The sequence below is a fragment of the Loxodonta africana genome, chromosome 1 (assembly GCF_030014295.1).
Source record: "Loxodonta africana isolate mLoxAfr1 chromosome 1, mLoxAfr1.hap2, whole genome shotgun sequence".
Taxonomy (NCBI): domain Eukaryota; kingdom Metazoa; phylum Chordata; class Mammalia; order Proboscidea; family Elephantidae; genus Loxodonta; species Loxodonta africana.
This window is the reverse complement of record NC_087342.1, coordinates 212402073-212415693: the sequence shown is the minus strand read 5'-3', so window position 1 is coordinate 212415693 and position 13621 is coordinate 212402073. Positions and strand designations below refer to the sequence as shown.

The window sequence follows — 13621 nt, the reverse complement described above, 5'->3', positions numbered from 1 at the left end:
GAATTAGTTTCCTAGAATGTCAAGAAAAGGTGACTCAGTTAAAATAAGTATCTATAAAAGCCATACTATATCACAGATTTAAAAAAAAAAAAAAAACCTGTTGCCATTGAGTCAATTCTGACTCATAGAGGCCCTATAGGACAGAGTAGAACTGCCCCATAGAGTTTCCAAAGTGCCTGGTAGATTTGAACTGCTGACCTTTTGGTTAGAGCCCTAGCACTTAACCGCTATGCTACCAGGGCTTCCATATCACACATAGAAGAGGTAAACAGGGCTGAGTGAAGGGATACAATAGTGCAAGCTATGCCTTTCGGCCAGTGTGACAGCTCATGGCAATGCCTGGGATGACTTCACCAGTTCTCTTTTCTGCTTCCCTTGGCCATACAACATTATGTCTAGAGATCATAAGCCAGTTATCAGCCTCTACACACTGGGAATGAGTCATTTGTTTCAAGAATAACCATGCTTAGGTGAACTCAGAAGAAGTACAAAAGGTCTGAAGTCAAATCTGAAGTTGACTTTGGTGTTTCACTCATTCTCAGGCCTCCAGGAAAAAGGGGTATAAAAGCCAACATAGCACTTAAGATCAGCATGTGATAAAATTTCCTGGTCTATGAAATAGTTCCGCAAATAATCAAATTCTCACATGTTTCGGCACTATTTGTCTCACAGGGCAGGAAACAATCAAGCAGGCTTCTCTCTCCCGCTGTCTTTCTAGGTGTTGCATCAAGCATCTAATAAGACATAATCTCTGTGTTTTAGAAGCTTAGGCATTTGGGCCGACTTAAAATTTAATCCCACAAATATTTTCCAGATACCTATTATCAAAAGCCATGTGCCTTCCTTGTTTTCTTGTCAAAATTACATGTTGTTTTCATCCTTCCTTGGAAAGCTGAAAACACATCTGTTTCCCACTAGCCATGACCAGTGCCTCCTCCAAATTGGCTCTTCTTCACATTGATGGCCACTTAACTTGTTTCTTGGGAATATATAAAGTTCTATTCCAGTTATGTTCACAAAGAGCCAGAAAAAAGCATTTCAAGGAAACAATCCTATACACTGAGTAGAGGACAGTTTCTCTCACTTTTTGGTATCTTTTTCTCTTATAAGTACTCTGTATATAAAGGGTCAGCAGTTCAAACCCACCAGCCGCTCCGAGGGAGAAAGAAGTGGCAGTCGGCTTCCGTAAAGATTTACAGCCTTGGAAACCCTGTGGCAATGTTTTTTTTTCTTTTTTTAAATATATCCAGACTATATACAACCAACATTTTTGGGTTGCCATAGTAATAGCAACTGTCAGTGTAAATATGCATTTAAAGAAAACAATTCAAACAAGAGAACAGGGATGATCCAGGCAGATGAACTTAACTCTGAAAGCCTGGTTCAGAGGATTCTTCCTGTGGCTCACTATTCAGAGTTCTGCCCATCCTTGCTCTTCAATGTTTCACACAATAAAAAGCTCTTTTGAAACTGAGTCAAGATTTTCAAAACTAAACTATAGAAAACTACAGCTAGGCTCAATTTTAAAATATCCAGTACTGAACTCACTGCGATTAACAACCACATTGATACTCAATAGTGTGACGAACTATGTTTCATAGTTTTAAAATACTAACTCGAGAACTTAAGACACTACTGGACTGGTGAGTAAAAAATAAAGCCAAAGAGAATAGAGTGAAAGACAGAATGGGAAAATAAAGTGGGAAAATGACTGGAGAACTCCTTAAATGCTGAGGAATCACAACCCAAGATGGAAGTAGAGTTATTATAACAAAGGAACATGAAATAGATTGAAAGCTTCTTTTTTACCATAATTCTGTTTTAGATTGAGACATTTTTTAAAACCCAGCAAGAAACTATTATTAATAATAAGAATGTTTATTGCCTTGTGAATTCTTTGGCCTTTTCTTTGACATTTATTTGCAAGTAGATGACAACATTTTCTTCTATTTAACACTTGGGTGAAAGAATACATGGAACATATTTCATCTTTTTTAAAAAAAAGTGTCATGGACCACGACTCTGGCCTGGGAGATAGCAGGTCAAAGTCACAGGATGAAACACAAAATTCAAGAAATTATCTTAAAATATATAAACAACTTCACATAAACATGACTGAAATTGGCCATCTCAATCTGTTACGGATAAACTAATATGTTAAGGTTTCCTACTGATACTTAGTTTCTAGAGGGAGACTGTTAATGGGTACACAAGGAATCACTGCATTGTACAAGACACTCACGTTTTAGGATATTTCTTTGCTCTAGTTCTTCCGTTGTTGGCCTCTGGCTAAGTCTCCTACGATGACAAAAAGGATATACTATAGGTTACAAACAAGGGCCCCTCAGTGGAGGAAGCAAAGTAAAACAACAAAGTTATATATCTTCATGTTTGGAGAAATAAAATCTATTTTTTAAACCTACAAAATAAAAGTATCCTTTCTTTTAGTTTAGAGACTTGAAACAGTGGCTGAGACTGCTAACTAGTATCTCCCATTATTCATAACCTCTTGGAAACAGACCCCTGATTCGTAGCTGGGTACCCAGCTACAGGCTTCTGCTTCTCTTTTTGCAAGGTGTAGCTATATCACTAAGTTCTTACCATGGGACATGAGCAGAAATGATGTTTGCAACTTCTGCTTTTCACCCTTAAAATGACTGGGTGTATATTCCCTTCTCACTCTTTCCTTCTTCCCCAGGCTACATGGAATTAAGCACAGTGGTGTGAATCAGTTGTGATCATGTAGATAGGAATATATACACATAGAGATGGCAGAGCAACAAGTTAGAAGGAACCTGGGTGCCTGGCTGACTTCAAGCAGCAGGGCTCCCCACTTGTCTCGAGAGCCTACCTTCCTCTGGATTATTATGTAGAAAAGAAATAAACACAACCTGTTTGAACCAGTATACTTTTTGATCTCTGTTGTAGCAGCTTAGCCAGTACCCTAATTAATGTACAGATGATTAGAATATAAAAAAGGCTGTTGCTCAGTTCTTAAAAATAGATACACCACTTCTTCAGAAAAGTATTTGCAACTGCATAGGACCAACGACATAGGACAATATAGCAAATATAACAAATCAGTCAGGAAAAGAGCTGAACAAACCACAGGGGTGGGGAGAACCACTCTGTTCATAACAACTGGGGAAACAACCTGACTTCAGTGCACAGAGAAATACCGCTTCCATGACCTCAAATGATTATACAATATACATATACATATAAAGTTATCCTGAGATACAGATCCTTCAACATCTGCTTTCAAGAAAAGCCAGGTTCATTTGTGATAGTTGATGTTAGGTGCTGTTGAGTCAGTTCGAACTCATTGAGACACTATGCACAACAGAACAAAACACTGCCCAGTTCTGCACCATCCTTACAATCGTTGTTATAGTTGAGCCCATTGTTGCAGCCACTGTGTCAATCCACCTCGTTGAGGGTCTTCCTCTTTTCTGCTGACCCTGTACTTTACTAAGCATGATGTCCTTCTCCAGGGACTGATCCCTCCTGGCAACATGTCCAAAGTATTCAAGACGTAGTCTTGCCATCCTTGCTTCTAAGAAACATTCTGGTTGTACTTCTTCCAAGACAGATTTGGTTGTTTTTTTGGCAGTGCATGGTATATTCAATAGTCTTCACCAACACCACAATTCAAAGGCATCAATTCTTCGGTCTTCCTCATTCATTTGTGATTAGTAGCCATCTATTTGTATACAAGAATGAGACGTCCTAGCAACCTTTTATAACTTTGTTCATGGTCTTGCTTACGTTATTCATGTATTGTTAATCACAGAGAATCACAACTTTAGCTCAACAGATTGAATTTGTGCCAATTAAACTAACATACACAAAAGGGAATCTTAATATGCGATACTATCGGTTCTAAATGCCTGTGGTTGTAAATGAAAGAAAAGGTATGAAGGAAAGAAACCAGTATTTTAAATATTTCATTTAAAAGTAAAAAAAAAATTGTTTAGTCTTCAGCAGGTCTATCTTGAAATTAATTTAAGTAATTGTGGCCACATAAGAAGCCAGTGAACATGCATTTCAGCCAGATTTTGTACCATCCATATACTGGCATATCCTGGACTACCAATATACTGTACTACTTATCATTCCCCAATCATACCGTTCTTCTATTTATAGAGTTCCTGCCTTCTGGAATACCCTTCTGTCCTTCTTCACCTACTGAAATTTTATAGATGTTTAAAACGGTACTTTCAAAATAGATGTTTACTTGTTTTCTCTTGCAAGTGAGAATTAAAGTCTCTGGATTCTTTGCTCCTATACAGCTGTTGTATATAGACTATACAAGATGGATTGACACAGTGGCTGCAACAATGGGCTTAAACACAGCAACAATTGTGAGGATGATACAGGACTGGGCAGTGTTTCATTCTTTTGTACATAGGGTCGCTGTGAGTCAGAACTGACGCGATGGCACCCAACAACAAAGTATAGGCTATACATTTATTAAAACACTTGTCATGTGGGTAATTACAAAGATAATAATCATAAAAAAAATAATCATAGCTATCATTAATTCACACTTTTAAAGTACCAGGTACCATGCTTATCTTACATTATCATGAATCCTCATAACAATTCAGCAAGATAGCGGCCATTATCCCACTTTACAGATGAGGAAATGAGGCTCAGAGATTAATTACCTTACCTAAGATAAAAAACTAGGGAATGTTACAGCCAAGGTTCAAACTTAGTTCTTTCAACTTAGGCATTTGTGCTTTTCACGTGGCCCCATCATGCAGTATATAGTTCGGTGTCTTTGACGAGACATCAAGTTCTCTAACAAAGGAATTGTGGGTTATTTATCTTTGAATGACAGTGATTAGATGTACCTTGTTCATGGAAAGGTACGCTGTAAAATTTACATATTTATAACACTAAATACCCTGCTCTATTGGGTTTTTTTAGGTATTCATTGCAGTATTATTCACAAAAGCCAAAAGGTATAAAGAACCTAAATGTTCACCAATAGATGAATGGATAAAGAAAAAGTGGTACATATACAAAATGGAGAATTACTCAGCCCTAAAAAGAGATGAAATTCTGATACTTGCTACGACATGGATGAATTTTGAAAACATTATGCTGAATGAAATGAGTCAGTCACAAAAGGATAAATATTGTATGATTCTCGCTTATGTGAAATATCTAGAAAAGGCAAATGTATAGTGTTATGGATTGAATTGTGTCCCCCTGAAATATGTGTTGTAAATCATAGCCTCTACACCTGTGGTTATAATCTCATTTTGGAATGGGTTGCCTTTGCTATGTTAATGAGGCAGGATTAGTGTACAGTGTGTCTTGAGTTAATCTCTTTTGACTAGGAGGGAGTAAAGAAAGGATTAAACAAGCAAGAGAGAAGCAGAGATTGGGGAAGATAAATGCCAGGCCACGTGAAGATCACCCAGGATCAGATGCTCAAAGAGACAAGGGCTTTGCTCCAGAGCTGGCAAAGAAAGGAAGCCTTCCCCTAGAGCAGGCACCTGAATTTGGACTTCTAGCCTCCTAAACTGTGATAGTAGCCCTAGTGGCATATTGTTTATGAGCTCGACTGCTAACCACCTCCTTGGAAAACCCTATGGGGCAGTTCCACTCTGACCTACAGGGTAGCTATGAGTCAGAACTGACTTGAGGGCACCTAACTACAACAAACTGATAAATTTCTGTCTGTTAAAGCCACCCACTTGTGGTATTTCTGTTATAGCAGCACTAGATAATTAAGACTGATAGAGACCAAAGTTTATTAGTGGTTGCTAAGGATGTAAGGGAGGGGGACAAAAGGGCATCAGTGCTTGGGGGTGACTTCTAAGTCAATGGCGGCAGAATAATTTGGAAACGGATAGGGATAATGGTTGCACAACATGATGAATGTAATCAATGTCACCAAATTGCACATGTAAAAATTGTTGAATTTGAAAATGTTTTGTTACATACATTTTTACCACAATAAAACAAAACAAAAATCCCTGCTCTATTAAAGTTTTTTTTTTTTTTTTAAATAGATACAGTTGGCATATTTACAAATTTTGGGGGGTGGGGTGGAATTCCAACCATATAACACAGACAAAAGAGAAGCTGTTCCAGTAGGATGGTTAGATCTGGGATGGTTAGTCTCCTCTTACCTCCACCCCAAACACATACCCACACTTCTCTGGCTCTCCCCACAGTCAGTCGTGTGTGTATCATCTCCAGTGAATCCTGATGAAGCAGTGAGAAAACCACTGCTCTATGGCGTTCCACACTGTCAACTTCTCACAACCGTCTTAGTCAGTCTCCTGTTTTTGAGTGTTTGGTTTGTTTTAATTCATCATTACTATAATTTTTTTTTTTTATAACTAGCCTTGTAATAAACATCTTTGTAAAACATACTTTTTTCCCCCTAATTTGGATTATTTCCTTCTCTTATAGTCTTCCAGTGAATTTACCATGCAAAAAATAGACCGCTTTGTAATTCTTTTTGTGTATTGTTAAATTGTTGTTGTTAGTTGACGTCGAATTGGCTCTGACTCACGGTGACCCTATGTATAACAGGACAAAATGCTGCCTGGTCCTGTGCCATCTTCATCATCACTGATATATTTGAGTCCACGGTTGTGGCTATTGTGTTAACCCATTGTTCTTTGGAAATACTAAAAAAGAGCAATATATCTATGTCCCATTTTTCCCAGAAAGGTGTCAACTTTAGGTTGAGGTTTTTAGAGATGCTCTACTAGTTTAATAGATACAGAATAATTTTAATTAATAAAATGATTTAATTTTATTGCGTGCTTGCTGGGAACTGGGCACTAAATAAAGTGCCTTAAATATTTCATCTCAGTCCTTGCAAGCTCTTGGATTAGTCAGCTCCATTTTACCAATGGGGCCAACTGGGCTCTCTCCTGCTTTGCTCTATAGACTGTGTTTTCGTCAGTTCTGGATAAACCTGCTCTCACTTTCTGAACAGTCACCTTTCACAGCTAACTCTCCTTCAGTTTATCAGAACCTCAAACATCTCTAAACCTGCTGCCACGTGTCCTCCATTCTGTTCTCAGTGGCTGTCTTTGGTTTTGTTTTTTGGTCCACCTTGAAAGTGGTATTTATTTCCATTTGGTTTCATTTTAAAGAATTAATTCACAATTTATGTCCTGATTTACAAAGTAACCTATTATCCTTCAAGCTTCGGGCTGCCCACGCATTTGATAAACCTACCTGCTACACTTTTTCCATTGATAAAATTGACTACTCTCTATTTATTCATTCTGGAAATGAATTTTTGGGGCCTCAAGTTAAATTAAGAGTTGAATATTTAAACCACAGCTGTTGCTACTATTATAAATGTAATTTCCCTTCTTCAACAGATTATGTTGATTTTTATAGACTAATCTCCTATCTTATGAACCTGCTGAAATTATTTACTATGTATAGTAATATTTGGCCAGTTTTTCAGAGTTTTCTAGGTATATAATCATGTATAACAGTGTATCTTTCCTATGATTAAATCTTATTTTCACTACAAACAATGGTGACCAGATTCTTTTGTATGATAAAAGTGGGAAATTTTGACCTGCAAAACTTTAGGACTTCTCCATATATTAAAATATTTAGTATGATTTAAAAACAAACAAACCTCTCCTAAATTGTTTAGCGTTTTAACAAAGAAACACAAAATTTTCTTCAATGTCATCTTGGCATATGACACTTCGCTTTTCTTACTCTTTACTATCATAAACTAGGAGCCCCTGAGTGCTGCAGTTAAGTGCTTGAGTACTAGCCGAAAAGTTGGCAGTTCAAACCCACCCAGAGGCACCTCAGAAGACAGGTCTGGTTATCTACTTTTGAAAGGTTATAGCCTTAAAAACCCTATGCAGTTCTTTTCTGCACAATGGGGTCACTCTAAGTTGGAATCAACTCAGTGGCAACAAACAACAGCAACATAATAAACTATGATGATATTCTTTGTTTTTAAGGGATACATTCTATTTTGCATTATCTCTTAAGGTAATAGTATATGTGCAAATTTTATCCAATGATTTAAATTCTTCTTTACAGCAAAACTCATTGTTATGGACTGAATAGTGTTCCCCTCCCCCCCCGGCCCCCAAAATATGTGTTGTAAATCCTAACCTCTATGCCTGTAGTTATAATTCCATTTGGAATGGGTTTTCTTTGTCATGTTAACGAGGCAAGATTAGCATGGGGTTTGACTTCAGTCAATCTCTTTTGAGGAAGAAAACCAAAAAAACCAAACCCAGTGCGGGGGGAAAAGAGATTAAATAAGCAAGCAGAGATGAGGAAGACAGATGCCAAGCCACATGGAGATCTCCAAGGAACTAGGAAACAGCAGCTAATGAACGCTTCCCCCAGAGCCACCAGGGAAAGAAAGCCTTCCCCTAGAGCCAGCACACTGCATGCAGACTTCCAGCCTCCTAAGCTGTGAGAAAATAAATTTGTTTGTTAAAGCTATCCACTTGTAGTATTTCTGTTATAGCAGCACTAGGTAACTAAGACACTCATTTGAGGGCAATAAAACAAACAAGCAAAACACCCAGAAGCGTATACTCTCTTACATACAGTGTAATAAATACAAAATAGGAGACAGCATAAAACAAAGAAGGGTGTCTGAGAGCCCAGAAGCGAAGTTCCAGTCCTGGTTATACCTCTAAGTAACTGCATGTCCTAGAGAAATGCACTTTATCTCTCTGATCTCTATTTTTCTCCCTTGTTTTTACTCTGTAAAATGGCATGTTTAGAACTGTAAGATCTTTCTAGTTTGAAGCTGTTATCCCTTTGAGCTCTTTTTTATTTCTGCAGGTTCTTTTCTGATGCAGTTCATGGTCAAAGTTTAGGTATGAGGCGAGAGGACTTGAGAGAGAAGGAGACCATCAGTGTAAACCCTTACCACACTTCTTCCAGAGTCCTGAAGAGTCTGAGAGCTGGGAGGACCCACCAGCCTCTTCCTAGGTTCCTTATTTTTACCAGTTTAGGCTGAGCTTTTTCCATTAGGCAGAGGTCAGAGCTGCTTTCGGCTATGTTCCCGTACATCTCAGCCATAAGAAGTTCTCCTATGGGGTTACTCTCCCTCTGGAAAAACTGTTAATGGATTCTAGAACCACTACGCACCAACCCTCAGTCTCAGAAGTCTTCTCCTTCCAAGCAAGGAGAGGAGTTTCTTCCCACCTCCAAATCCTGCTCTGGTATTCCAGACCATTTCACATTCTCAATTTATGCATTTTTTTTGTTGTTTACACAGAGTGAGAAAATTCAGTAGAATAACTGATACTTAAATGTGCCCACACTGATGGCTGAAAATTAGAGTAAAATGAAACATCTTTTATTAAATAAAGAGTCCTTAGGTAGTATAATGGTTAACATGCTTGTTTGCCTATCAAAGGATTATAGGTCTGAAAGGTTGAAGATTCAAGTCCTAGAGGTGCCTTGGAAGAAAGGCCTGGCAATCCACTTCTGAAAAATCAGCCATTAAAAACTCTATGGAGCACAGCTGCACTCTGACACACATAGTGTCGCTATGAGTTAGTAGTCAACTTGATGGCAACTGCCTAGTGTTTACTGACAGCTAAGTGGAATTCCAAAGTTGTAACTGGCAAAACAGAAATACCACACAATGGTTGGAGGCAGGAAGAGAAGTCAGATGACCCATTTATTTGAAGTTAAAAGGGAAGTTTAAATATGTGGCTGTGGTTACCTGGCTTGGAAAAGGCCATGGGAGCTAACTAATATTTCTACAGTCTCACAACCCTCATGGCAATCACAGGAATGCTAATGAGTCCATGGCTTTGGCTAGGAGTCAGCAAATTTTGGCTCACAGGCTAAAGCCTGCCACCTGTTTTTGTAAATAAAGTTTTATTGGAACACAGCCATATGCATTTGTGCATTGTTTATGTCTGCTTTCATGTTGCAACAGCAGAGTTGAGTAGTTGCAACCAAAGCCTAGGATATTTACTAATTGACCCTTTACAGAAAAAAGTTTGCCAACCCCAGGATTAGACTTCGGTGACCTGGAAGCCACTGGTGAGGTGGACCAAAGCGTAGGTTCTGTGAGTGGTTCACGATCCAACACCAGCTTTCTAAGACCAGCCAGCAGGCTAAGTACACCTGTGCACGAGGAATTCACAGAGCTTTCAGTCAGACAGGAAACTGCAGCAGCAGGAGGGAGAAAAGTACGAATTAGTTAGAGCTCTACCAACAGTTCAGCAATTACCTGACTAGCTTGGTTCCAATTTGTTGTCGGATTTCCTGCCTTTCTTCTTCAGATGTACGCTGCAAGATGTTTTTGTCCTCTAATTCTTTCTTAGATGGTCTGTTGCCAAGTTTGATAGCAAGAGTATCCCTTCGTCGTATTTTACTTGCCAAAGCACCTGAGGATAGCAACAGGCAGAAAAACACAGAAAGAGGCTTTTAGGAAGTGGCGCTCAGGTTACATGTGGCAGGGACTCTCCAGAAGCCCAGACCAAATTCTTTATCCACATGGAATTTTAATTAAGCGAAGGGAAAAAAGTTGTGAGTTGGATGTAGTTCATTTTGAGAAGACCGAAGAACAATTTTTAAAAGATCTTCTGAAAAATGTTGGGGCACCATGAAAAAACTTGCAATTATCACTTCATCATTGGGGAAGTGATATTTGAAGTTCATTTTGCTGAGATGGAGTATGACGGAAATTACTGATTGCATAATGCTTCTTCTTTCAAGTTTTAAAAACTGAACGCTCTTACTTACACTATATAGTAAATCCTTTTCATCTGCTTCCTCACTGGCAACTAGTCTACATTTTATGCCAGTGCTTCAATCCTAAACTACCTAGGAGTTCCTCAAATCTCAACAGATGATAGCTAATAGCAGATGGATGATAATGATTTTATTTCATTTTTGCTCAGGAAAAAAAAGTAGAAGGAATTTGGCAAAATGATGTTAAATCACTAACATAGCAATAACTTTTCATAATCTATAAATTGAATCTCATAGTGAATCTTTGCCAAGTTATCCTGCTCAGAAGTTAAAAGCAAAGCTAACCAAACAAAACAGCACCTTTCTAATCCCTAAAGAAATGGGTGGCTTTATCCACTTCACAATCATTACTTCTTAGAAGGCATACCATCTTACTTATTGTGGATGAGTGCCTACTTTTAATTCTTAAAAGGCATTTGTCATTCTTGATTCATTCCTCCCTCCTTTCTCTTTCTTCTTTGCCATTGAGTCAATTCTGATTCATAGTGACCCTATATGACAAAGTAGAACTGCCCCATGGGGTTTCCTAGGCTGTAAACCTTTATGGGAGCAGATTGCCAGGTCTTTTCTCCCATGGAGCCACCAGTGAGTTTGAACTGCCGACCTTTCAGTTAGCAGCCAACACTCTATCACTGTGCAACAAGGGCTCCTTCCCCTTTCCTTAAACCCCAGTACAAAAGTGAAAGTTCTCAAAGACCTCCAGGAAGTAATCAAACTCCTGTACCGATGCTCTTCATTCAAGCATGGTCCCAGGTGGAAGGGCCATCTTTGATGACTCTGAGAAAGGCCTCTATCATCAGACGGCTCTGATTCTTTGTACAAATACAAATGTGCACAACCACCTCATAGACCTGACGTGCCCTGTGCAATAATCTTCCAGAAAGGCCCATAAGCACATGCTAAATCTAAGAAAATACACGTTTCTATTTTGAGAAAGGAAGATGAGGAAAAACATCAGATACTTGCTTTTGTTCCAAAAGTTCTGTATACATTTCCAAGTTACAACTGCTCTATAGTATAAGGAGAGCAGATGATTTATGGCTCATGGAACTGAGGAAGGCCACGTGAGGTGCTCAACCAAAGTGACAAGTTCAGTACAGCGCCCAGAACTGAGTCTAGAACTCAGCTGCTTCTGTCCACGACCTACGCTTCTCTTTACTCCCTGAAAAAAGTCTTACTTTCTCCACTGCCATCCTCGTCCTCATCCTCTTCCTCGTCGTCATCGGTGTACAAAATAGGCCCATCAGAATCAGAGTCATTGGCCTGGTACTCCCTCTGACCTTCATCCTCCAGGGCACTGAAGGATTCTGAAGATTGTTCCATCAACCCAGGAATCAGGAGCTGAGGTGCTGCCTTCCCCAGCTCATCTTTGGTTGTGAAACTGTAAAAGGCACAAAAACACAGGGTGATGTGAAGCTCACAGCAACCCCGGAGGACCACACCAACTCAGCAGAAGGAGCTCTAGTTACATGGGCATCCTTCAGGCTGGGGACAGCAGAAGCCAGGTACAGGCTAGTCAAAGTCACTGAAATGGAAGAGCAATGCTGTATTACTTAATCCACAAGGTTTTAGATTCTGTATCTGTCAACTGAAGAGGCTTGACTAGATGACGTCTAATAATATATTTAGTACAGAATGTGGCAAACTACATTTTGCAAATGAATTTTTCTCACAGCCCTGAAGGTTCAGCGGAAAGAATGGGGTAGAAGCTTTTCAACATTTGACTCTGTCTGTACCTGTAACTCCTAATTACCCTTCAAGCCCCAGGGAAAGCTTCAGCTCCTTCTAGAATACTTCACTGGCCTTCCGTCTAGTTCCTCGCCCCACCTCTCTGCTCCCATGGTGACCAGAAGACAACCCCATCAGAGCACTTGGCATGCTACCCTTCCATCACCTACTACTTGCCTGCCTTCTCAATCCCTGCTGTTGTTAGTTGCTGTCGAGTCGGCTCCAACTCTTGGTGACATTATGTATGACAGAAGGAAATGCTGCCCGGCTCTGTGCCATCTTCATGATCATTGGTATGTTTGAGCCCATACTATACATAGGGTTTTCACTGGCTAATTTTTGGAAGTAGATCGCCAGGCCATTCTTCCTAGTCTCTTAGTCTGAAAGCTCTGCTGAAACCTATCCACCACGGGTAACCTTGCTGGTATAGGAAATACTGGTGGCATAGCTTTTAGCATCACAGCAACACGCAAGCCACTACAGTATGACAGCTGATAGATGGGTAGTGAGCTCAGCCTCTATGAGTTCCCTAATAAGTGGGACTCATGTTGTTTTGTACCCCAGCAGCAGCATAGAAAGTACATCTTTCATTAATATATGAACAAATACTATTTTCATCACAGCCAGTGTGTCAGCAGTCAAAACTCACATGTCCTGTCTGTGCTTTAGTTTCCCCATTTGTAAAACTGCCTCTCACGGGACTAGATGAATAACGTAAGACAGGAAGTGTGAAAGCAAAATGAACTCTTCAGAAGAAAGGTGATGGGTAAGGATGCAACAATTTTCTATTTAGCTTAGTAAGAATCTCTGGTTAAGAAAGTTACTATGAATATGATACAAAGTTTACCAATTTTCAAAGACTAGAATAAAAAATAACTTTATATAAAAATGTATTTGAAACAATGTAATCTTCATTTTATGACACAGAAGATCCCCAAATTGCTTTCTAAAGTAAATAGAAGCACGCACGTTTGGATGCCACACTTCTGAAAGCCTATTTAGTGTATAACATGTACGTGCTGTTCTGACTACCTGGAAAACCAAAGAAAAAAAGTTCGCTGAATCACGAAAACAGGTAAACGTTGTCAGAATATGAGGCATTAAAAATTCTGCTTTGTAATTGTAAGCCTAGGTACTCTCAAAA

At 39.2% G+C, this 13621-nt stretch overlaps 1 protein-coding gene across 4 annotated transcripts in view; it reads right to left on the bottom strand.

Annotated features, from left to right (window-relative positions):
- PHACTR2 (phosphatase and actin regulator 2) overlaps positions 1-13621 on the bottom strand; it is a 341627-nt gene that overhangs the window by 39792 nt on the left and 288214 nt on the right. For all 4 annotated transcript variants that reach the window (XM_064291660.1, XM_010588137.3, XM_023551977.2 and 1 more), the window contains 3 exons: positions 11928-12130; positions 10226-10382; positions 2243-2298 (listed from right to left, as the gene is read on the bottom strand). In XM_064291660.1, the coding sequence (XP_064147730.1) occupies positions 2243-2298; positions 10226-10382; positions 11928-12130 (416 nt within the window). The remainder of the gene's footprint in view (positions 1-2242; positions 2299-10225; positions 10383-11927; positions 12131-13621) is intronic.